Source organism: Myotis daubentonii, chromosome 17 (genome assembly GCF_963259705.1).
Source record: "Myotis daubentonii chromosome 17, mMyoDau2.1, whole genome shotgun sequence".
NCBI classification, from domain to species: Eukaryota; Metazoa; Chordata; class Mammalia; order Chiroptera; family Vespertilionidae; genus Myotis; species Myotis daubentonii.
Genome location: NC_081856.1, coordinates 16,225,075 through 16,249,487, shown reverse-complemented (window position 1 = coordinate 16,249,487; position 24,413 = coordinate 16,225,075). Strand labels below are relative to the sequence as shown.

Here is a 24,413-nt window from a genome sequence, read left to right as displayed (position 1 = left end):
CCCTTGTGCACTGCTGGTGGGATAGCTATCCACTATGGGAAACAGTATGATGGTTCCTCAAAAAGAACATATGACCCAGCAATTCCACTGCTGGTTACCTACCCACAGAAAATGAAAAAGCAATCTACAGATTCACTGCAATCCCTCTCAAAATACCAATAGTGGCAAAAATCTGTACACCTTACATTCACACTAATTTGGAAGATATTTGCATTCCTATGTTCATTGTAGCATTATCCATAATAGCCAAAATATGGAAGGAACCTAAGTGTTTATTAATAGACAAGTGGATAGAAAAAATGTGGTGTACACAGGGGGAATGTTAGTCATAAAAATGAAAAAGAATGAAATTTTTCCATTTGCATCAACATGAATGGACCTAGAGCATATTACGTTAAATGAAATCAAAGGACAAGTACTGTATGGTGTCACTTATATGTGAAATCTAAAATACCAAAACAAATGAATAAACAAAGCAAAATGGAAACCCAGTCCTAGATACAGAGAATAAACTGATAGTTTCCAGAGGGGATGGGGATGAGAAGATGGGTGAAAAAAGATATATAAACTTCCAGTTATAAATAAGTTATGTGGACGTAATGTACAGCAAAGGGAATATAGTCAATATTATTGCAATAAATTTGTACAGTAACAGATACTAGATTATCACAATATGATTATAAGGTATGGACATGTTGAATCACTATGTCATACACCTGAAACTCATGCAATATGTCAATAATAAATAAAAAGTCACTGCATTAAAAAAATACCTGGCATATTGTATGTGCTCATTAAGAACTAGTGGATGAATGGCTTTAGAATAATAAATTCATATACTCAGTGTTAGTAAGCCCTGTTTCGTTGAAATAAAACTAGAAGCAGAAATTTGCATTAAAAATGTTATAGTTTTGACAAAAGCAGCTCTGTCTTTCTCCTGAATAAGCGTAGGATCAAGCAGTAGTTTCTCAGTTTCACTGATAGTGTACATTTGAAATGGACACCTTTTGATGAAGCCTTCATCATCAGGCAGAATGGTTGCTTGCCACTTTCCTCCTGGTTTTGTTCACAAGAGATTTATTTTAAGTAGTTCTCCGAGTAGTAAAATAAATGTAGTTGTGTTGTTATAAAGCAAGGCCACGTTTACTCTAGGAATGCAAACTGCTTTCATTGTGCAGACTATTACATTTTGATCTTTTTAAAAATCATACATATGCCTAATTATTTTCACTCGAGGTATGTTGTATTAGGGAAACAAACAAAATATGGTAAAAAAAGAAATCCTGGCAGATTTTGACAATAAAGGACACATGTCAAAGAAAGATATCCACAGGTAGATAGCTCCTCACATGCTCTCTGCACTGTCTTTTAAGAGGTGCTCCCAGAAATGCAAGAGATTTCTGTGGAATAATGTTGCCCTTTTAAATAAACAAAGGTATTTCTAACCTTTTTCTCTCTGAAAGTGTGCTTTCTAATGGTAAAAATGATAGAATTAGATGAAATTGCTGATGAAAGCCCGGGAACTCATTTGGCAAATAGCACAAAGATGACAGAGCACAGACTTCAATAATCCATAACAAACAGGCAACTGGCCACTACCGACTGGTCTTCATTTCTGGGCTTTATAAAAGTAACTAGATACCTCGAGCAGAAGAACATTATTTAGGGAGATGAAAGGCATCTTTATAGGGGGAAAGAGTGTTGTACAGATTTTCAAGAGGATATAGGAAGCTAAGAGAGACAAGCTAAATGGTTAAAATCAACTCAGAAGAAATGCAAAATCGTTTGATTTTGCAAAAACATTTTAGTGCACAAATGTGCAGAACTTCACTGATTCACTTGATTTTAATTAATCTAAAATGCTTATGAACTAAATTATATATCAGAATGATTTTAGTCATAAATGTAAAATTGGGGGAGAGTGCTAACTTGTTCTACCTACCTCTGAAAAGAAATGAAACAAACATTACACACTTTAATAGAGGCATGGAAGAGAGATTGACCAAAGAACATATATGCATAACCCATGAACATGGACAACAGTGTGGGGTGTAGGTTGGATGGGGAAGCATCTGTAATACTGTAAACAATAAATAAAATAAAAAAATTCTGACACTTAAATGTGAAAAAAAGCATGAAAATTCCTTTTGTAAGTGAAATCATACTTAAGCCATGTAAATAAAGTTTATAATTTGAAAGAACTTTGTACTAAATCTCACAACTAGTATTGGCTTCAAATACCTGTTTGGCCCCTTTCTAACTGTGTGAACTTGGCCAAGTTATTTACCTTCCTGTGCCTTGGTTTTCTCATCTATAAATTGGGTCCTTTGTCATCAAATTATTGTAAGGATTTAATAAATAATGAATAGGAAGTGCCTAAAAGAGGGACTGGGACATAAGGGCTTTACAATTTATAGTAATTATAATTAGTTACCATTATGAGCATTAATCCATCAATAGCATGGATAACTATTTCTTTAGCTTGAATTTATTTGTAAAAATGGGATATTGATGAATTTTAGTCCCCCCACCAATTAAATATTAAATATACTAACTATTCTCTACTTCTGTGCAGAATTCCACTTTAAAGATACTCATTATCTATGGTGAATTCTTAGATTTTTGCCTCTTACGCACAAACTTTAAATTTAAATACTAGTTAGCCTAAAAAGGGCAGGCAGAATATAAAAAAGAAATGATCAGCTTGTCTCTCTGGATGATAGGTTGATAATATCAGAATCTTATGCAAGATTATTAGGAATCTGAACCTTCTGAAAAATCTGTACTCTTTACATTCACACATACACAATCTTTTAACCTCTGGTCAGAGTTCCCACACTGGTAGGCTTCAAGGTACAAGGAGTTTGTTCGAAATAGATGCTACTGGACGCTTATCACATACACTCATCCCACGGAATCAAAACAGGAAGTTGAAGCGAGGAGTCCTCACAGTAAAAAAATTAAAAGAGCATGTTCTTTATAGGCAGCGGCATCATTCTTCCCGGTATAAGTGTGTGACCCACATATAAATAATAACAAAAGATAAACAGTGGGAATAATTTGAACTGTTCTTCAAAGTGAGCAAATAACCTCAGACCTGTTACTACTTTTCATTCTAACATCAAACCAAGAATTCCTTTACTTGGCATGTTGTTTCACCCACGCCAAGCAGCTAACCAACGCTGCTCAGTAAGGTTTAGGAAGGGACTCACCCACAGAAACCTCCATGGGGCCCAAAGGATTTCACTGGTGTTCCTTGCATTTTAAGTTGTCATTTTCATAAGCATCCTTCTGTCTACCACAAGCTAAAAAAGCCACATTCTGGCAACCTTCTCCTGAAATGAAAACTTCTTGGTAAATCTAGATGGAGAAAGACAAGTCTGGAGAACAGACCCTCACCCCAGGCCCTGGGCCCCATGGTGTGGATGCTGCTTCAGTTCTAACTGCTCAGAGGTGCTAATCCATTCCATGTCCCTCTGGCCACCAGGAGGTCCTGTCTAGGAATAGCACAGAGATTCCAGAGGCTTTCCCAAGAAGACTTGAGTTTGGATTCCCACCAAACATTCTCTCTAACTCTCCAGGGTTGTATTTGGAGTATTCTAAATTGAGTCTGGGAAAGATTTCAATTCATGGAGACAGCACAAAGGGCTAACAGATGTACCTAAGGGCCATGGTGGTTGGCCATTGGTAAAGCTGGGATGTAAGAGCTAGTGTTTAAGTGACAAATACTGCTTAGCATCAAGCTCGGCTGGATCTGAAGAGTGTGGGTTCCCACCAGCACTGATCACACGTGGGGAGCATAAAGTCCTGGGCACATTGCGTATTTGTAGGCGTAAGTGAAGTAATCCATTATTTAAGAGTGAGGGTTAGCTTCTATGCCTTCACTGAAATTCAGAAGCACTGAAAGTGAATTAAGTCACCTTCAGACTCTATAAGAAGGCTGATCACCTATCATGCTTAATGATGCACCTATATTCTGGTGACTTTATGTGCCACTTCTGGTATATACTAGAATACCCCAGGAGAACCAAACTGAAGACCTGAATCCCTTATGGAATTATACAGTGATTTCTATGAGTCAGTGTTTGGGGAAGGGAAAGAAAACTGTCCTATTGATTAATCTCATATTTAATGCTTGCCAATTTAAGAAATATTTATAGGGTACGACGGTGCCAAGAAGTAGGGAGTTGTAAAATATTTTGAAGACAGTCTCAAACAACAAACCAAGCAAAATAATATCCCTAATTTTCTACAGCTCACACTTTACTGCTAACACAGGCATGTAGGCAAATAATACCAATGCCCACCATGTATTGCACACTTCATATATACCCAGCTCTGTCCCACGGTCTTCACACACCTGAACTAAACTATGCCTTAAACCTGCCCAGTCAGCTAGGAGCCATTCTTATTCCCACTTATAGATGAGGAAAGAGAAAGAAAAGAGTTAACTAACTTGCTCAAAGTCACGGAACTGGTAAGCGGCGGCTCTCTAATTCAAACCCAGACTGCCTGGCTCAGGAGTCCAAGCTATTTACAACTTCTCCAGTTATGTTATGAGTGAGTGCCACTGTAACCGAGCTCTTAAAAAACAAGGAAATTAGAAAAAGTGCTGCATGAACTGGACTTTGAAAAGTAAGTAAGATAATGAGAGTAGAGCATTAGAGAAAATATAATTCCATGCTGAGCAGAGGCAACGGAGGGGAAGAAGTGCTGGGCGTGGCCAAAGGACTGAGCACACCAATGTGACTGAAAGGTAAGGAGCGACAGTGAAAAAGACCGGCAAGCCAGGTTGTTACTATGGAATGTGGTCTCCTTAAAATACACCAATGAGGAAACTTTGCTAAGTTTCCCTCGAAGGGATGCAGAGGAATGAAAAGAAGTATGAGGGGCAACCTGGGTGTCAAGCTCCCTTCCCCGTATCTCAAGAGAGGCAAGGTGGCGACTTCATCATCAAGAGAGGGCGTGGACTCCAGGGCAGCAAATAGTATTGCAAGCCAGCCCTGGTCTCCTGGTAGAGCCTTTCTGGAGTGATATTTGGAAGGTTCTCAGGTTGCATCCAGGCTCAGAGAACAAGATTTTGATCACCTGGCAGTGTCTGCCACGGGTGCAGCAGGGGGCATGCTGGCTGAGCACACCGCACGTGCTAGCTGTGTCCTGGATGCCGGCTACAGCACGGAGCCTGCTCTGCTCCTAAACATCACACCAAAGTCTACGTTCTGTGAACATCAACCATCCGTGACCCTTGAGCTTGTGTGCGCCCCTCTTCAGAAAACCCACTTCATGTTTAATTCTGCACTGCCCCCTTTCAGTGCTGACGGTTCAGAACACATCCATAAGCGGTTTCAGAGAAAGAGAATGTCTGCAAGTGACCCAGTTCTGAGCATTTTGAGGACCAAGAAACGAATGGCAGAAGGTGTACCCCTGGGAACACTCACCTTCTTCGCTCCTTGTTCCTCTTCCACGCCATCGCCTATGACGACATACACCACTTTTCTTCCAAACCTTTGAATTATCCTCTCGAAACAGCTTTCCTTTCCTAATGAACAAAAATAAATCACGAGACATGTAAAGGTTGGATAACTCAGTGCTATCGCACTTGCACTTCTTATTGACAACACTTTCTTCTTCATGCCTGTGATTCAACCCTCACCTACTTGTGCAAACTAGAAGGAGCTTTTACAAGTTGTGGGGTAACACGTGGAACAGCGCACTAAATTAAAAACTGTAAATTAATTCCACACGTGGTGTCCCATCCCTTGAAATTGACCATTTTAGTACTCTTTTCCCAAGGACTCGTTGATTGCAAAGCAGGTCCTAGTCCATGGCATACAGCATCCGAGGGGAAAAATACTCTTGCAGAAGTATTTTTTTTTCTATAAGCTGAGACTAAACAAAGGCATGTCATTCTGGCAACACATTTTAACTTGATTGTAAAATCGTTTCATGATCTTTTAAACTCCGAAAATCATGTTTGATCCAAAGGCTATCGATAAGGATGGGAAAAAATGGAGAAATCAAACACTATTGAATTCACCTCTTCATTTTCAGGTGGGATTGTATTTGAATTAAAGACCCTCCCCCCCAAAAGCCTAACATGTTTGCCTGAAATATTCTCATCAACCTGTTTCTGCAATAAATGTCAGGTCATTTGGGGCACTTCAGGGAGATCGTGCTTGCCTTACGCAGACATCTCATGTTCAATACAGCCCCTTCCTAGAGGGGAAGCAGGTAAAGGTAACAGAATCCCTTTATCTATCTATTATCTTTCCCATGTCATGACTTGGTTTGTGCTCCCATGGCGGCTGCACTGTCAGCACACCCAGCTCTTAATGCAGCCATTGTTGCTTCTTAGAGAAGAAGCTGGTGCTCCCAGTCCAGGGCTGCCAATGGGGTCATTTTAATGGACAATGGGGCAGTTTATAGTGTTCCACTGTGAATGGCTGAGCGGGGGCCCGCGTCTCTTTCAAATAAGGATCAGATATACACGGGAACAAATTGCTTGTTTGCTTAAACAAATGTCTGCTTTATATTTGCATTTTGCACTAAAATATCTCGTTTGCATCTGGCAGAACAAAAAATAGGGCCGGCCTTAGTCAAAGATGTCATTTCAATGCTTCTTTAGTCACCCACTAAACTGTGAAATGTTAAATCACTTTAAGAAACAAATACAAAGTACAGTTTTCACTGCAAAAATATACAACCCAAAACTTGGGTTGCAGCGAAATTACCTTTTCCTCCTCAGAGGGAAATGTTATCGGGTTTTTTGTCAAGTGTCCTTTGCATGGAAAACGGAGAAGTAAACTCATTGTTTTCTTAAAGGTGAGGCTGTGGTGAACAAAAAAATTCTCACCTATATGCTGTCTCCTACAGGCTTCGTTGTGAATTTGGGGTCATGCAGACATTTTGCCCAATAAAGATTTAAAAATTAAAACTATTAGAAGTTAATTTGAGGTCCTGTCTGCAGTTTTCATTTTGACCGGTGCATTTTTGTTGGAAAGAACATCATAGCTGTTACAGGAGACACCAGTCATCCTCGCCTATGACTTTGACATTGACCTACAAGGAAAATGCCTAGGTTTTCTCTGCTGGTCCCCATATTATATCTCACTTCATGGCGAAATTAGCATTAACTATAGAAGTTTCTATCTCTACTTTTCTTATTAAAAATATCATAGATCGCTTCTCGGCCTTTTGGCTAAGATCAAGTGTAGTATCTGTTCTTATCAGTTTAAAAATATCATAGAAACTTGGGTTTTGAGATAATTTCTACCACCACAAATTCCTTTCATTCTAATTTTTATTCTGTGTTGTAAAAAAAAAGTTCCAATATGTCAAACAAAATGCCCATTAAAAATACTTGATTGTTGTTATCATTTCCTATCACCTAACATTTTTGAAGTATTTGGAATTAAAGTTCAATGTGCATGACGTAAAACACTACTTGCTCTTTCTTCTGGGAAGTAAGGCAATATCCCTCTGTCCCATGTGCTTCTTAGGAATCTGTTTTGACTTTCATGTGCTGATAAACATTTACCTTGGACCCCTCTTTACAAAACACAATATGACTCCTCTGTATTGATATAGAGAGGATAAACACCTGACTTAATGTAAAATGATGGCTATTCTCATGGAACATGAGAACATAAAATTTTGGTTATATTGGGCTATGAGAAATTCTATTCTGTTCCTTTCTTTTCATAAGAATTTTCCAGCATTCTGTTCTTGGCCCTTTTCAGGAGGCATTGGTTATTCTCCAACTCCAACTATGTATTTCCAATGTCACAGAGCTATGTGAATATCACATAGGCTCTTCAAAGTCAACATCGATAAGATCAAACCCTTCTCTTTCTAATAAAATCTGATTCCCCATCAGTTAGTAGTGTCACTACTGACTCAGTTATCTAAAAGATACCTCTGTTCAGCCTTCTTTAGAGTAAACAACCATTTATTCATAAAGGTCAGTCAACAAACACTTACCTAGCACCTACTATGTACTGGACTCTAAAGCTACAATGATGAATGAGACAGACAGACTTAACTATCTGCTGGGGAAGTCAGACTATAAACAAATAACTACCCAAGTGATTTTTTAGCCATAATTTAGTAGTGCTTTGAGGAAGAAGTATGAAAGTGTAGTCAGAGGACAGACATACAGGCGTTCCATTTTTGCCCCTTTTTTCTTAAGAGCTGAGCAGCCAAAAACAACCTTTTTTCCACCTACCAGGATACTCCCCACACCCCGCCCCCTTCCCCAGGACTCACTAAAATGATATTCATCTCATTAGGGTGACATACATGGCCACTTCTGACTGGACCCAAGTCTACCTTTCCAGCTTCAGCTTCCCATGAACGCTGCACACTAGTCACGCAGGACCACTCACAAGTCCCTCAGAAGGGAACATGTTTTAATGCCTCTGTCCTTTTGCTCTCACAAGCCCATCTGTCTAGACAACTCATACTTACTGTTCTATACCCAGCTCAGATACCAGTTCTTCCCTTTAGCTTTCACTGACACTTGCCCTCTGCCCCCTCCTGGGGGGAAGTGAATATTTCCTCAATGAAGTATATGTTTAGGCACTTAGTGGAAGGACCTCCTAGGATGTGGAAAGGTGTCTAGACCTTGGAATCAGAGATCTAGTTTGTCCATTTTCTTTACTAGCTATTAACCTGAACGATTTACTTAAGTCTCCAAGCTTTAGTTTCCTGATTTGTAAAATACAAAGGCTGTGAAGATTGATTTTAATATGTAAAATGCTTAGTAGAGTTCTGGGCTCTAATAAATACTTGATAAATGTTCATTTACATATTTCTTCGTCATATTCTAGTTAGTTAGCTGCCTGCTTCCCCTGCTAGATAGTGAATTCTCTAAGAACAAGAGCCATGTCTTCTTATCCCACTTTCATTCTGTCTTGGTTTGTATTCTAACTAAGTTTTACTTTAGTTTTCTTTCTCCAATTATGTTTTGTTTTTTGCAAGAACTTAATTTTTTGTATCCCCATAACAAAAATGGGAAATCAATGGTTTACATGTGTTGAAATAAAGCAAAAAATAGTTCCAGCAATAATTTAAATAAAGCTCTTATTAGAATTGTTTAATTTCTACTTTGTATATTTCTATACTACTATTTGTTTTAGCTTATAAGATTGTTTATGATGTTGCCTAAAGAAAAATAAGAAAATCTAGAATTGATGCTAACTTGGCTGTAGCTAAAATGCGTAGGTCTTAATGTTAGCCAGTAAAGTGAAATTTTCTGGATAAAACTACACGGGTTATGATTTATATTTCTCTTCATGTCTAAAACCAATTTTGACAATAAAATTGGTTAATTTATTCTTCTAGTTTTTTTGGCATCTAGCATTCTGAAAAAAAGTCTCATTTAATGCCTTTCATTGTTAAAGCCTGAGGAAGAAGAGTCCATTGTGAAACAAAACAAAAGAAGCTCACCTATTTTAGTTGCACTGTAAATATTTTCTATAGGGAATACAATTCCTAATCCATACAGCAGGACTTTCGCCAATGCTGGGATAAGCTGAGTCGTTGTTACTAAAATATTCACACAGTTTGTCCTATGAGAACAGAAAGAACAAAAAAAAGACTTGAAAAATAAATCTCCAAAATGAACAAGGGTTAGCACAGCTCATTTCCCAGCAAAAGCACCATGAAGGGGCTTGGGGCGAGCTTACCTGGAGTGAATGAGTGTGAGGGCTTTCAGGGCCAGTGTCAACCAGGAGTCCGTCAGGGCTTCGATCTCGGCCCTCAGCTGCAGCCAGGCCTCCCTCTTGGCTGGACCGAGCAGACCTGTGGATTCAAAAGCACATGAACTACTTCCTTACCAGTGTGTCTGTTCCACATTATAAATCATCAACATGTGATGGTGCTACTACTACCACCCGCAAGCTATATAGTAGACCAAGTCATTTTTCACATACTAGCATTCATTTGACAAGTATTTAGTATTGTAGGAAACATCTATTGAGTGTACATTCCTAGCATCTCTTCTTCTGGTTATAGAAGTCATCTCTTCTCTTTGGGGAGCCTACTCACACCCATTCCTCTAACCATGTAGTTTGGACAGAGCCAACCCTACCCTCTGGCTCCCAGGGTAGGAGCATGACCATGGCTTGGCCAGGGAAAGTCAATCTTGGAACTTTTGCTGAATCCATTGGGAAAGATATTTCTCCACCCAGTAGAAGCACTGGTTGCATATAAAGCTAGATGTACCAGCGGTCATCGTTGCCACCTTTTGGGAGGGACTGACCTAGAATGATTCCTGGAGGAAAAACTAGGCAAGAGACTCCTGATGGCATCGTTTGAGCACCTGGAGTTCGTCATGCTGGAAACCACCACCACCCCGACATTTTCATTATTGGGCCACAACATTCCCTTTTGTGCTAAAGCCATTTTGAACCACAATGAAAAGATCCAAACTAATACAAGAGCACCTACTGCTCAGAGCATCTACTGGGTAGAAGGAGCTTTTTACAAGCAATCTCAAGTCATCTGGGCAAAGACTGATAATCCCACCTCATTGGAAGGACAACAAATTGTCACAGAGGTCAAGAAACTTACTCCAGATCACACACCTACTATTAAGTCATGGAGCCAGGACTAGACTAGACTTGCCAGGGCAGCTGGCTTTAGTCCAATAGTCCTGTCACTAAGTCACAGTGAAATAATCACAGGTCAGACAAAACTGCTCTTAAAAAAGTTATCAAAAAATCATGACACAAAAGTTGTGTGGTGCTCTGAGAATTTTTTCTAGGCTGTCTTAACTAACCCAGCGAGATACTGGTGACTGTCACTTGCCTCCAACATTATTTTTGTAGGTGTTGTAGATCTCTTTTACTCGTCGGTAGCGGAAAGCCAACTTTCTCATCCAGTCTACACCGCCGCGCACGCCGGTCGCCAAGCATAAATTAGCGCTGGTGGCTGCAGCAGGGAAGCCATCTGTTCCAAAGTTATATGTGCTATTTAGACGCAAGAAAAGCCCAAAGTTAACCAAAGCAAGTTGATCTTAATTAGCTGAGCAATTACACTATAAAATGGAGTTGATCACTTTCTACGCACTCACCTTAGGTCTTGCCCATTATCATCTGAAGAGACATCATCTATATGAACTTGGTCACATTCCTAAAATGCAATTAAAACGCTACATGTCATTTTTCAGAAAGCATTTACTTTTTTTTTTTTTTTAACCACAGAGTTTTAAAAAAAACAAACCCCACAACTTTAATTGGACTGTTTTCCAACTATGTCAATCAGTAGGTGGCAGTCTTGTTAAATTGGCATTTTTACCTACTTCAGGTCCTCTTCTAATAGAAGAAAAGAGCAGTGTCATTAAGGACTACTGTTATTCGGCTTCAGAAACCACATTTTTGTGTTTAGAAAGGAAAGTGATTGAAAACAATTAGCATATGTGTTCCATAAACCTCAGGTACCTGAGGACACCATGCTGCTCAGAGCTGATTCAGTCAATGCCTTCCCATAACTGAAACCAGACATTTGGGTAAATGTAACATGCTAGAAAAATTAAACCTGATGCTAACTGCCAATGAAATTATGACCTCTGATTGCTGTCGAGCCACACACCAACACAGCCCGAGGCCAGTGTGCTGGGGAGGCCAGACAAAAAAATCTGTTACTGGTTTGCCATTGATTTGGAGATGCGAGTTTTATTCCTTCTCTTTCCCTCTTCTTCTCTCTCTCTGTCTCTCTCCCCCTCCTCCCCTCGCCCTCTCTCTGTGTTTGCAAGGAGGAAAAAAGCATGGGAGACTTCACAACCCAAGTGAAAAAAATCAAACCATGCACTGTTTTTTATTTATTTTTACTCCTTTTTTTTTTTTTACCGTTTCACTATTATTACATACTAATTTTAAGCATTAGGTTTATGAGTTTATTATAGAATAATGTTATTTGAACAGACTTGATTTTTCAGTCCCAAACCATGTGTGAACTTGTTAGAAGACGATGCCATAATTGTGGGCTCAAGCTGTATTGGGCCAAGTTCATGTTCAGGCACCTGTTAGCACATGAGCACCCTGTACCTACGCCCTGGGTCCCCACAGCCTCAGATTGTGGGAAGAACTGATCTCACACAACTCCACAAAGCAGAATCCAACAAACATTTGCTGAACAAGTGAAGGCACACTAATTTGGAGACAGACAAGGTCTCCAGTCCAGAAAGAAGCAACACATCCTGGCATGCTTTCATATTTCAGTCATGAGTCTTCTCTCTGCACTCAGGCTCCGAATACCCCAGAGGCCTTTAGTATACTTATTTCCCTAAACGTTTTAGTTCAAAAATATTATTAAGAGAAATGCCCAGGCATACGCCCTATATTTTGAAAGTTTCTGATGAAAGGTCTGGTTACATTTCCTTACAGAGTTCATTTTATAAAATCTTAACATTCAGTTTGCAACCAAGATGGCATTCGCCAAGCACCACAGTGACAGGAGGTGTATTTTTATGTTGCCGGTTCCTTCTGAACAAATTCTTTGCTCTCCATGGATTTGTGAGGAAGGGAGCAGGAGATAGAAATGGAAGGAAACTCAAACCAGCTGTTGCTTAACAAAATTAAAACCCTGACCCCAACCTCTTCTCTAAAGCATCTATTTTCCAGGCAACCCGCTCCCAGCAAGCAGCAAGTACTAGGGAGGAAAAGACTTTGACCTTGTAACCCTCCCCTGCTCTCCCGAGGTCTATAACCTCAGATAAGAAAAAAGGAAAAGCCAGTCCAGGAGGCCTCACATGTGGACGATGAATTGCACATTTGAAGACCAGGCCATTTCTGGAAAACACGTTTGGGACCTTCTCAGACTTATTCCTTTCATGGTCTTTCTGAAGGTGAATACTAGTTGTGGGGTTTTGTTTTGTTTTGTTTTTTTAAAACATACTTATTCTGGCTTTGAAGAGATTCTAAATCATGGGTAGGAGTTTCTGCCATTCACCTAGTCAGAAATACAGGGTTTTTTTTTTTTTTTTTATGTTGTTGGTAAATAACTCTTTGGTTCGTGTGCCAAAAAAAAAAAAAATCATACCCACAAACCGAACCAAAAAGCCATAGTGATTTTTCTCTCTTGGGAGAAAGAACAGATAGGAGGAAGTCGAGCAACTACAAGAGGAAAAGAGATGTGGAGAAGAATGGATTTCAAGGAATCCAAGTTGACCTACAGTTATTAGGTTGACTCTGGGCGTGGGGGGAATTCTTGGGAAAAGGGGGGTGTTAAGAGGCTTTTCTTAGACTAAAGCCTAGTAAATCCCCATTACCAACAGAGCAGTCAGTTATCTGATCATGACTGTTAATGACTCCACTGTTGCTATTGTCCCCCCACATCCTGTGTTTGTTTTCTCCTGCGAGCTGGATTGGAGACTTTCTGTCCCCAGGCTGAGGCCTCATTTGAAGTTTTGCTCAATATCTTCCTTGGCCCTAATTAAATGTCAATGGCTTAGCTTTTACCTGCAGATACCAAACTCACTTCCCAGTGACTGGATTAATGCAGAGTTCCATGTGGTGGCAACAAGGAAACCCCCCTTTATCAGACTTTGTGTAGAATGATTGCAGTGACAATCTGATGGAAGAATCAAGAGCATTGTTTAAAGGGCCCAATTAGCACCCCAGGAATTAAAAACACACAGGCTACTAAACTGTCTACGTTAACTGTGTTGCTGCTATTTCACTTAGCAATAGAAAAACACCATCTTGCACAGATTTCTAATCGATAAGGTACATACTGAAGATTCATCACCTTTAAGTGTTTGTATGAGTTTACGAATAATGGTATAAATGTTTTGAGAAATAAGCTATGTATGTGTGGTTTTTAGGAAATTTTAATGAGAAACTATAATGTTACTATCTTGATGCTTACCTACTGATAACTTTAATTCCTGAAAGAAAATGGAGACTATTAAGACACTGAAATGTTTCAAAGCAGAGCTGCGTGACGCGGGAACTGTGCTGGGTGTACCCGCTCTGAGACTAGAAACTGCAGGTCCGTACATTGTGAAATCCTCAATCTCTCTCCCAGGGGATGAAACAGCCCTGAAATTGTCTCCTGCATCTTGTTGTTGTTGTTTGTCTTCAGAGCCTCATTTTAGGTTTTCATTTCTGCTTTCTGGACTTGGTTGATTTTTAGTTGCCAAATGTGTTTTAACCTGATAATCAGATCCCTGAGGGAGGGGAGGGGCGCAGAAGGGGCCTGGCCCACTGAAACAACAGCAGAGCTGAAAGCCCCACTGGACGGACCCAGAACAGGAGACAGGAAGGGGGGCGTCCCCTATTTCTAGGTGCCAGAATGTATTCCTAAAACCCCATTTCCGGTGCTTCCCGCACAGAGGGCAGAACACACAGACTTCCATGGGGAAATATGCTTCTATTCCAAAGAGACAGGATGTGCTGAAAATGGGCTTTTGAAGTCAACCTCCCAAAATGTCCTGAGAGGGTTTGAAGGAGCTCAGTCACGCCCGAACCCACATCCTAAGGCAGCATGCACAGGTCTAGGGGCCCCCAGGGCCAGTTCAGCCAGGTGAGCATATTTTATGCAATAATCTATCTTGTTGAGGCTTGAGATGCATCAGGGACCCCCAACCTGTTTCCGTGTCTGGCCTGGGCCTCACTTGGGCCGAAGTAGCAATTCCCTGGACTCCTGGTAGAGTTTGCACTCAACACCCATCCCAGCTGGCTAATGGGTGCCTTAGCTTAGAAAGGTAGTCACTGATTCAGGTATCTAATTATTAAGGGGCTACTATGTTCTAGGTGCTGTTCTAGATGCTAAGGACACACCATTAACAGACCAAGGTCCTTGCCATTTGGAATTAACATTCTAATGGGACAGGCACTGTAACACAAGAAAGCATGTGAAATGCACACCATGACCGAAAGTGTGAAGTGCTAAGGAGAAAAACTACAGCAGGTTAGGGAAACATGCAGTGCTGCACAGGTGCCTGGGGAAAGGGCCTCGCAGGCCAAGGAAAGAGCATGTGCAAAGGCCCTGAGGCCAGGGCAGGAGGGAGGAGCAGAGGGGGGAGTGCGGAGGGGGAGAGTTAAATGGCTGGCAGGGAACAGCAAGGAGCTGGCTTTGGGAGTTTTAGTAAGCGATGAGTCCCTGCACTGTAGGCACCTACAGGTTAACAGAAAAGACACATTAATTCACTGCACAGGTGACAATTCCAGGTATAAATGCTGCAAAACCTCTCTGAAACCCAAAGGAACACCCTCCTGCTGCATGGCTGACTTCTATTAGTCTGGGGGTGGGAGTGGGGGGTGTGTGTATGAAAAACAGAAATTCTATTTTGCTAGATCAGGTAGGGGAGCAGGGCCCACCGTTCATCCTTGTTGCTTCTGTGATGAAAGCAATCGAACAAAGAGAGAAACGGTGGATGACTAGAGATGGTTCACAACCACGAAGCTGTGGCCACAGAAACAAAATCCAGCTCTGTGACCCCAGACTGCCAATGCGGGACAGCTCCTTCCGATGGCTGTGGGCTAGGTGGCGGCACTCAATGGAGAAGCTGCCCTTCTGGCTAGGAAACACCCCGAGGTAGAGAGGCAGCAGAACTGGGAGCTCATGAGTCCCGAGAGCTGAGAGGGAAGGCTCTAGAAGATTCCTTTACCCCCAGGTTATAGTTGTGAGAGCTCATCTGGGGCTGGTTGGGGATCAAAGATGGGGGCGGGGGTGGGGGAGGTATTTTTTGTTGAGGGCCTTCCAAAGGGGTGTCAAATCGACAATATATTTTGCATAAAGGCTCTGTATCAAGTCAGCAGCCGAGGGATATGTACTTGACGCCGTTGTTTAGCCGATGTCACGTCCCCCCCACACTGCACAAACACACCTAAGGAAGAGTCAGGCCAGGGCTACCAAAAGGTTACAACCAGTCACTGAATTTAGGCGCCGCGAAAGTATTCCGCCCACTGTTCCCAGGCTGCAGCGGGGCCCTCCCTCTGCCAAATCCTACAGCCCAGGGATACGCCGCCCGCTGGCACTGCCTGCCAGTCTCCCGTGTGACAGTTTGTACTCCTTGATAATTACGATTCCTATTTTGCCCTTCTGTGGGGGTTCTGCAGGCTCCTATATTTTTCACACAGACTTCGATTTTTGTTATGTTACTTATTTGGAATGAAAACAACAGCATTTCATGTTATAACCCGTTTTACAGATATGAGGTGAAGATGCAGAGAAGTTAAGGAATGCAAGGGGAGTGCTGAGACACTGGGTCTCAGACCCCAGCTCCCAGGCTCCCTCAATTTCACACCAAGCAGACAGCTGCCCCTCCACGCAGTGACGGCGACCTAGGTTTTCCGTTGTTTTGAGCTTAGGGGACCCCAGATCCCACACGTAGCCTCCCGTGTCCGCCCCACTCCCGCCTGTGCCCAGCATTTGTGACCACAGCCCCCCGGCCAGGAGCCCCCTCCTCCTCACCACCAGGCCTTTCGATGACTGGCACTTGGGAGGGAGCGCCACTGTGGTGACCAGGTCTTTGCCAGGGTACAGAGCACAGTTGTAGGTGGTATGAACATAAGCATTAGTGTGGTGTTGACACAGCACGTCCCAAACAGGAGGTCTGAGGCCGAGGAACAAGGATTTGGCCACAGTCACGGCAGGTGGTGACGATCAGAGAGGCTCGGTGCTGAGCTCTCCGGTGCTACGTGCAAACCTCCGCTCCACAGGGCAGACCCCCGTCATCTTCCAGATAAACCCCACGATCCAATCGACCAGGGGACCAGGGCCTACCCTTGGTGGCCGCCCTTTAGGGTCCACGGCCTGTGCTTGGCAGAGGAGTAAATGAGTAAAATTAGCAAGCCTCGGGGAGTGCCCGTCCTCAGCTCCAGATCTAAGTGCTCATGGGTTAGAAATGCCCACGTGGATTTTGGGGGGGGGAGGGGGGAGGGAGGGAGCGGGAACGGCCAACACGTGGAGCAGCCGAACACCAGCTCCGGTGCTGGGAGTGGGAAGAAAGCCGCCATGCGCAAAGGCACACTCGCTCTCAGAACTCTGGGTGCGCTGTTATTCTGCCTTTTTGGTCGTGTCTGTCATTATTCTTGGCACTGCCACTCAAGCTGACCTTCTGATCCATCATCATCTCTGGCCTCCCAGGGCCGGGCCCCAGACACGCTCTTTGGGACCAAGCCCCAGCAGTCACTCCGATTTTGTTCAGGGCTCATATGCAAAATATTAAGTTATGGCTGAATTTTTCTGCAAATATTTATTCTGCTTTGATACCATCGTGGTTGTACTTTTTCCCCCCAAGAAATTCACTTGTGCCATAATGATGTAAAAATACACCCTACCATTCAAGTTAGTTTAGGAAAGTTAATAAAAGGAATTAAGACCGTCACAATGGGTCCTGCGTCTGTGCCAAGCACAGTGACGGAACAGCCAGCTCGCTGGGGCGCTGCAGCCCCGAACACGACACTAGAAACATAAACTCCACGTAAACTTGGAGTCTCTGAATAAACAGAGACTCCACGAAGACCGGCTGCATGTTATGAAAGGGAACAATATGAAAATGTTACCACCACGTCGTGGGAGAAGTTGAACTATACAAGCCCGAATTCTGTTGACAAGGGCTCTATTTGCTCCATTCCCCAAATGTACCAGGAGGAAGTTAACAGCATTCTGCTGGCTAATTGTTTCAATGCCTCCCTTTACAAAGTAAAAAAGCGGGAGGAGAAAGGAGTGGCTAGAGGACGAGCTATTCCCTTGGGTCCCTACACCCCCCGAGTGTGTCTGCTGAGACCGCTGGGAGGGCATGAGGATGGGTCTCCTGTCCCTTCTTTCCGTCATCGAGCAATCATCTCCCCTGCTCTGACCTCCCCACTGAACACTACAGATACCTGCTGGAGACCTTCGACATCTACAAGTTCCTGGAAATAAGTTTTCCTTTTTTTTTTCTAAACAGACAAAAAGGTGAGACAGATTGCAGGAGTATTTCTAGTACGTTAGAGGCAAACCCACACAAATTGTCGGAAAGCTCTGACAAGTGGTCAGCAATGCTCGAAAAGGAGAAGGGGGGAACATCCCCTTGCGGATCTGCTCACACTCCCCCCTTTCTCACAGAAAATCAAAATTGTCCAGATGGCCTTCCAGGGTGACTGGGACGGGAGTGGCAGAGGTCTGAGGGGAGTGATGTCCACAGTGGCTTTTGGCAATAACTCCTGACTCCCCCTAGATCTTTTCATAACTTCTTTGGAAAAATAAGGTAAAATGGGTCACCCCTAGAGATTCCCTGTGATGCAGAAATTCTATGTTGGGGCCAGGGGTAGTCCAGAATCAAGCCCTTTGGTGGGAAAGATGTGTAGAATCCCGCTTCAAATTCACTGACAATCAGATTCCACACGTCAGTCTCTGTGGTTAAGAAATTCTGTCCACGAGTCAGTACATCTGCAGAAACCAGATTTTTCCTTGCGGATTTCTCTCTGCACAGCGGAGACTGTTCAATCAATGCACTGTGTGTGTATACGTTACTGATGTGCAACAATATCATTCCTATGTGCTTTCTACAGCTGGGCCCCAGCCCTCACTCTCAGACAGACGTCACACAGAGCGTTTGCACTGCTGTGCCCTGGTGCCCTTCCACAAGCGGCTGCAAGCGCTGGGCTGGGCTGGCAGCCCTCCTGCCTGTCTGGGGTGCATCTCAAAACCGTCTGATTGCCCTTGCTTTCCCACCGCACACTTCCTTGCAGAAGAAAGGGCGCAGGTTTCCCATGGCTAAGGCACAGGAGACGAACAAAGGAGGTTTTGAAATCTGCCTCATTACTTCTGACAATTTGGGGAAATGCGAGTTGAGGGATTAAAACATACCTGGTCACATTTAAATTCCCACTCTACACCATCTACTCGGCGTAGCATGGGCACTAACGTGTTGTGAGCCAATATTTAAACATCCCAATCTGTTCTGATTGGATGACACAACTATAGAAGCCAATTGGGGGGAAATTTTCAAATCTTAGAAACTGGTAAGAGTTTTAACGTCTATTTTTGGATTTGGTAAGAAGATGCAGTTTGTGAAGACAAACACTGCTTTTAATTATTGTTTCTTACTTACAAAGCAGTATTTTAATAGTGTTACAATATCCTGTAGGGCTTACCTGAATGAGAGAGTTTACTAGAATTATGTTTACATTAGCCAGACCTACTGCTTATACTCAAAACCCAAGATCTGAATAACAGTAGTTTCAACAAAGGTAAGAGATTAGCTACTTCAATATGATTCTATGTAGATGGATGTTCACAAAAGTTAGAGAATAAAATCTTTACCGAAGGTACGTGAAGATGGCATATTAAGGCAAAAGATAAGTCGAAGTGCTTAAGCTATGTATTCACCTGTACAGGAAGTTAGGGTAAATGTTTAAGATCACTAAATGAAACAACACTCAAGCTTATTGTTAATGGTAACTAAAGAAAAGATGAAAACATGCTTTTAACAATTTAGTATTTTCTTCTAATACCAATTCCCGTTAAAATCTGCCCATTGAAAATAAGACGTCATGATAACATCACTTGGGCGTGTTGCTCAAAGAAATCCAAAGGAATTACATGAAGATGATTCCTCTTAGCCAGCAGCACGGAGTTAATAAATCTATGTCAGTGCCACTCTGCCAGGAGTTCCTTCCTTCTCACCACCAATACCTTCTCTACCATGTGATCACATGAAACACATTTGTCTTTATTCACACTCTGAACCTTAGGGTGAGGAAAAGACAGCCTTACTAATGGAAGCCAGAAAGAACTGAAAATAAGCTTTCAAAAACCAAATGGGCTTACTCAAAAATGGCTCACTATTGTGTCTCTAAAAGCAAGGGATTAATTTCAGTGACAATTATGGCATATATTAAATTTGATCTAATGATACCAACACATAATTTACTTTAAAAAAGTTAAATATCCAGCGAATACCTGGTATCTAATGCTTCTAGGTCCATTTTTACTGTGTGTTATGTTTTGTGCAATAACAGCGCACGCTGTTTCAGTGTGTTCGTAAGCCCCACCCACATGCTGTTCCACACAAAGGGCTTATGGCCAAAGGCAGAGCCTCACTTATGGCTCAGCTCCTATCAGAAGATTTAGCTCTTTACAAATTTGTATAGGAGCGAGTGAAAATGTCCCATACCCTCAACTACAGATTAAGGGCCATACGTGAGTGTTGGTAATATGCCAAGTTGTAGTGGACAGGTTTATAATAGAAAATATCATATTTTTAATTGTGTCTTATAATGTAAAACAAAGTATGAAGAGGAAATATTAAAGGCTGACTACATGAAAAATAACCCAGAACCTTAAAAATAATAAAGACAACTCAGCATATATCAAATATAAATGTAGAGTCAGGACTACTCTTAAGAATAAACCTTTGATTTACGCTGAGGGATTTCTCAGTCTTCGATGGGTTTGCTCAGACTTTTGCAAACATCATTTGTCACCGGCAAGAGTGTTCTTTGTAACTCCTGTCGCCTTTCTTTTAGATCTATTATTCCTGCTGAGCGTACCTACGTAGAAGAATCTTTCATCGTGACACCAACTCTACTCTTGCTGTGAGTAATCACAGTCTCATAAAAATCATTCTTTTTATCGCAAACTTGCCGCCAGAAGCAAGGAGAAGTACCCAGACCAGGAACTCTTTTATCCTTGTCTGCAATGCTTTCCCTTTAACCCTCCTTTGAAGAAAACCAAATAATGTACTAACTTGGAAAAAATGAATCACGTACTAATTTATTCAAAAAGTGTTTAACTACAAGTTTCAACTTACACAGGATATTTCTGTTTTGATCACATATAAAACAATGAACTAATGCTATAATAATAATACTATGTCGTATTTTAAGAAAGTTGTTGTTTTTCTGGAGCAATTTTTCACTCTAAAATTAAATGTTTGCAACAAATAAAGAGGTTTCAGTTCATGACCATTCCATGTCTATTGATTCATCTTTATTTAACTGCAAACTCTATGTCAATACAATTTTTAAAGAAATATTTGAATGTATTTGGCTTTAGGTTTTAAGTGACTTTTATACATGGGGGAAGGAGTGAAATTTGAAAGTTTGGAAGAGATTACTTTATCAATTTTAGTTAACTTATAGCATACAGCCAGATGATTTTATAATAATAATAAACACTCAATTTTGTATGAAAGAACATGTAGCTCAGAATAACATCCTTAGTTGGGAAGTTAATAAAAGCCCTCCCAGCCGATTTCCTCTGCCACATAATCATTATTGACTCCGGAGAGAAAAGTATGCAGGACCGGACATTGGCCCTTAAAAAAAAAGGTCCCCCTTGAGCTGCAGGAAGGTTCCATCATCACCTCCCTCACTGTCAGCCCTCTGGGGAGAGGGGGCCTCCGTGGGGCACTTCCTTACTGAGAAAGTTCCCTCTCTTCCCAGCATCAGTGGGTCTGAAATTCCAGCCCCTGAAGTCATTCCTTCTGAATCGTCTTTTATAAGACAAAGACTTCAGGTAACGGGACGTTAGTTTAAGCTCCATAACTGGTGTGAACTGTCCTATCTGATAAATTTCCCCCAGCACGGGGAGCTCTGGGGTACCCCAAACGCTGGGGTGTCAACAGCGAAGGAGGAGGAGGAGGTGCCTGAAAGGAAAACTAAGAAAAACTTTTGTCCACACTCATATTCTCATTCCCTAGAAAACAACCTCTTTTCCCAATTCCTGGTCGTTTTGGTAATTTATATTATTATTCAGGAAAATGCTATATTATATACCACCAATATGGCGTTAATAGTATATATGTTATATATTAACTGTGGAAATACCTCTAGAAAACATATAGGACACACATTCTGTATTCTTTCATTCATTTGTCATGTATTCAACTAATGAAAGGCCACCTACTCCCACGCCAGGCACCCAGCACACAAAAATAAATGAGGGCAGATATTTCCAACGAGGCTTCATAAATGTGGGGGAGAGCTGGAGAGAGAGGGGACAGGGGAGCATCATAATTTTCTCTCGGGAAGGAACGGAATTTCTAACAAATGAAATGGAAATGGAAAGCATCACATGTCTAGTCCTCCTTCCCACCCATCCTGTGCATCACCTCATTCAGATCCGTTTTTCTCAAAGTGGGTTTTTCTCCACCAGGAAATACAATTTCCAATGTCTGGAGTACAAGCTTCTTAGGGGCCGGCGATACATATCACTTCTGTTTCTATCTCTGCCTTTGAACCAGAAGGTATTCAATAGATGCCTTAGAAAAATTACATCGCAAAGACTATTTTCCAATGCCACTGAGCCTTGGGCTTGCCTCTCCAGTGCCATGACTGTCTGTCTATCTCGCACACCCACTGCCAATTGCATGACCCTGCTAGGCCGGTCTCAGTCAGCCTGGCCTCCACTCCCTCTTTCATAAGGTGATAGTTTATCTACTGCTAGCTGGATGCCTCTCTCTCCTGTCAAAGCAATGTCCCCTGTTACCATTCTATTGCTTTCTTTTCTTAGTCCCTGATGTACGCCTGTCACCCACTGTCTGAATGACAGTAGCAACAACTATTGAGAGCCTGCTATGTGTCAGGCACGGTGCCAGGTGTATTACATGTTACTTCCAATCCTCCCTAAAACTCTACTTTTGCTGGAGGGGGAAATGAAAACATAGAGATAACTTCTGTGGATCCCATCAGGTAGTAAACTCTGTGAAGGAAGAGAGAACTTCTCATGTGTCTTTTTCTCCCTCTTTATTTTCTAAATAGGATTCTATTTCTTCGTATTTATTTTCTATGTGGGCCGAGCACATAGATGATACAGAATGAAGTCTTCCAGACAGTCTGATAGCCAAGATTTAGTCATGAAAGACTCGGTGACCCAATCAGACATTAACTGATAATGTTACTGCATTATGTCACTGAAGTGTTAACTACTTCTAGTTTTATAAAAGTACATTTATTTTGTCTGATTATAAAATGAAACATACTCATGTAAAAAATGCATGCAAAACAGAAAAATACATAAACAAATAAACTTCCATTGCCTCCCTCAGCAGTAACCACTGTTCACATTCTTCCGCCGTCCTTCCTGTCCTCCTATTAACTCATTATCCAAAGTCTCTCACTTTCTTCACAGAGCTTGCATGCTAGTAGGAGATACCACAGGCAGGTAAAAGCCAGATACGTGTTTTGTAGCTACTTTCCCCTCCTTTCAATAGGTAATAAACATCTTTTTATATCAATTAATCATCTATAACATCTTTTAAAAAAAAATCTTTACCCGAAAACATGCTTTCATTGATTTTAGAGACAGAGGAAGGAAGAGAGGGAGAGAGAGAGAAACATCAATCAGCCACCTTCTATATGAATCCCCACAGGGGATAGAACCCATAATCAGGTTATGTGCCCTGATCAGGAATCGAACCCATGACCCTTCAGTGCATGGGATGATGCCCCAACCAACTGAGCCACACTGGCCAGGGCTCATCTATATTCTCTTTTAAGTTGCCATATACTATTCCATTTTATGCATGTTTCAAATTTCTTTTGACCAAGCAGTGGCTGACAGTTTCCAAGTTTCCTTGGATGATGAAGTTCAGTGGAGCAACAACGACCCATCCTCCTCCAACTCCATCGGCAGCACCTAAAAGAACGCTGGGCGCACAGCCCCGTCGCTGCTTCCTGAGTGTTCTGGTGAGTGACCCCTGGGATGCACCTGTGTGGACGTGCCTGTGACATTCTTTACCTCCTTTGGCTACGTTAAATTTAACTGATTTTTAAATCACTTAGATCGCTGAGCCTTGTTCATTTCATACGATCTGCTTAGAACTCTCTCCTCTACAGCCCGGCCCACAGGCCCTGCCGACGGCTGTCAGTCTCCCGATGGCCGTCTCCGGGTCGCCCCCATCTCTCGGAGGACTCCTACGTATGCTGGGCTCATGCCATTCCAAGCTCCTTGAGAACAGGATCATCATTTTGCTTACTATCATTTTTACAAAATTCCTCTCTTTCTGATCTCAATTTTTAAAATTTCTCTTGGATTATGGAAAATCCCTTGTCAATTTCCATAGGGTCATGACCAGTTATGAGGAGTGACTGAATAGCTTCGTGATTGTAAGTAAAATGAATTATTCATTTTTGCCACTTAGAATTTAAATAATTTTCCGTCTCTTTTAAAGTAAATGTTAGAATGACTACTTTAAAAAGAAAAAATATTCTTATTTCACTACACCTCTACAAAATCTTGTCACACACATGCTGATAAACACTATGCTTCAATTGTGAATTTTCCAAGCTACTCCTTTTTCTGCTTGGCAGTAACATCTTAGTTACAAGCCTAGTAGGACTGCATGCGTATGTGTTTAAAACAAACAATTCCCACCAATCGAAGTGGATGCCATCTCGGACATAAGAGCTCTGTTTAACTTTCGGACAAAATGCGGATACTGGAAGGTAATTCTCAGGCAGTTATTTCTGAAGAGG

At 41.8% G+C, this 24,413-nt stretch overlaps 1 protein-coding gene and 1 pseudogene across 14 annotated transcripts in view; one reads left to right on the top strand and one right to left on the bottom strand.

Moving 5' to 3' along the window:
- Nucleotides 1-24,413, bottom strand: part of EYA1 (EYA transcriptional coactivator and phosphatase 1) — a 302,957-nt gene that overhangs the window by 10,318 nt on the left and 268,226 nt on the right. For all 14 annotated transcript variants that reach the window (XM_059672901.1, XM_059672898.1, XM_059672900.1 and 11 more), the window contains 5 exons: nt 11,075-11,133; nt 10,810-10,970; nt 9,687-9,801; nt 9,448-9,569; nt 5,439-5,539 (listed from right to left, as the gene is read on the bottom strand). In XM_059672901.1, coding sequence (XP_059528884.1) covers nt 5,439-5,539; nt 9,448-9,569; nt 9,687-9,801; nt 10,810-10,970; nt 11,075-11,133 — 558 coding nt within the window. The remainder of the gene's footprint in view (nt 1-5,438; nt 5,540-9,447; nt 9,570-9,686; nt 9,802-10,809; nt 10,971-11,074; nt 11,134-24,413) is intronic.
- LOC132220211 (U2 spliceosomal RNA) lies at nt 7,179-7,288 on the top strand (annotated as a pseudogene).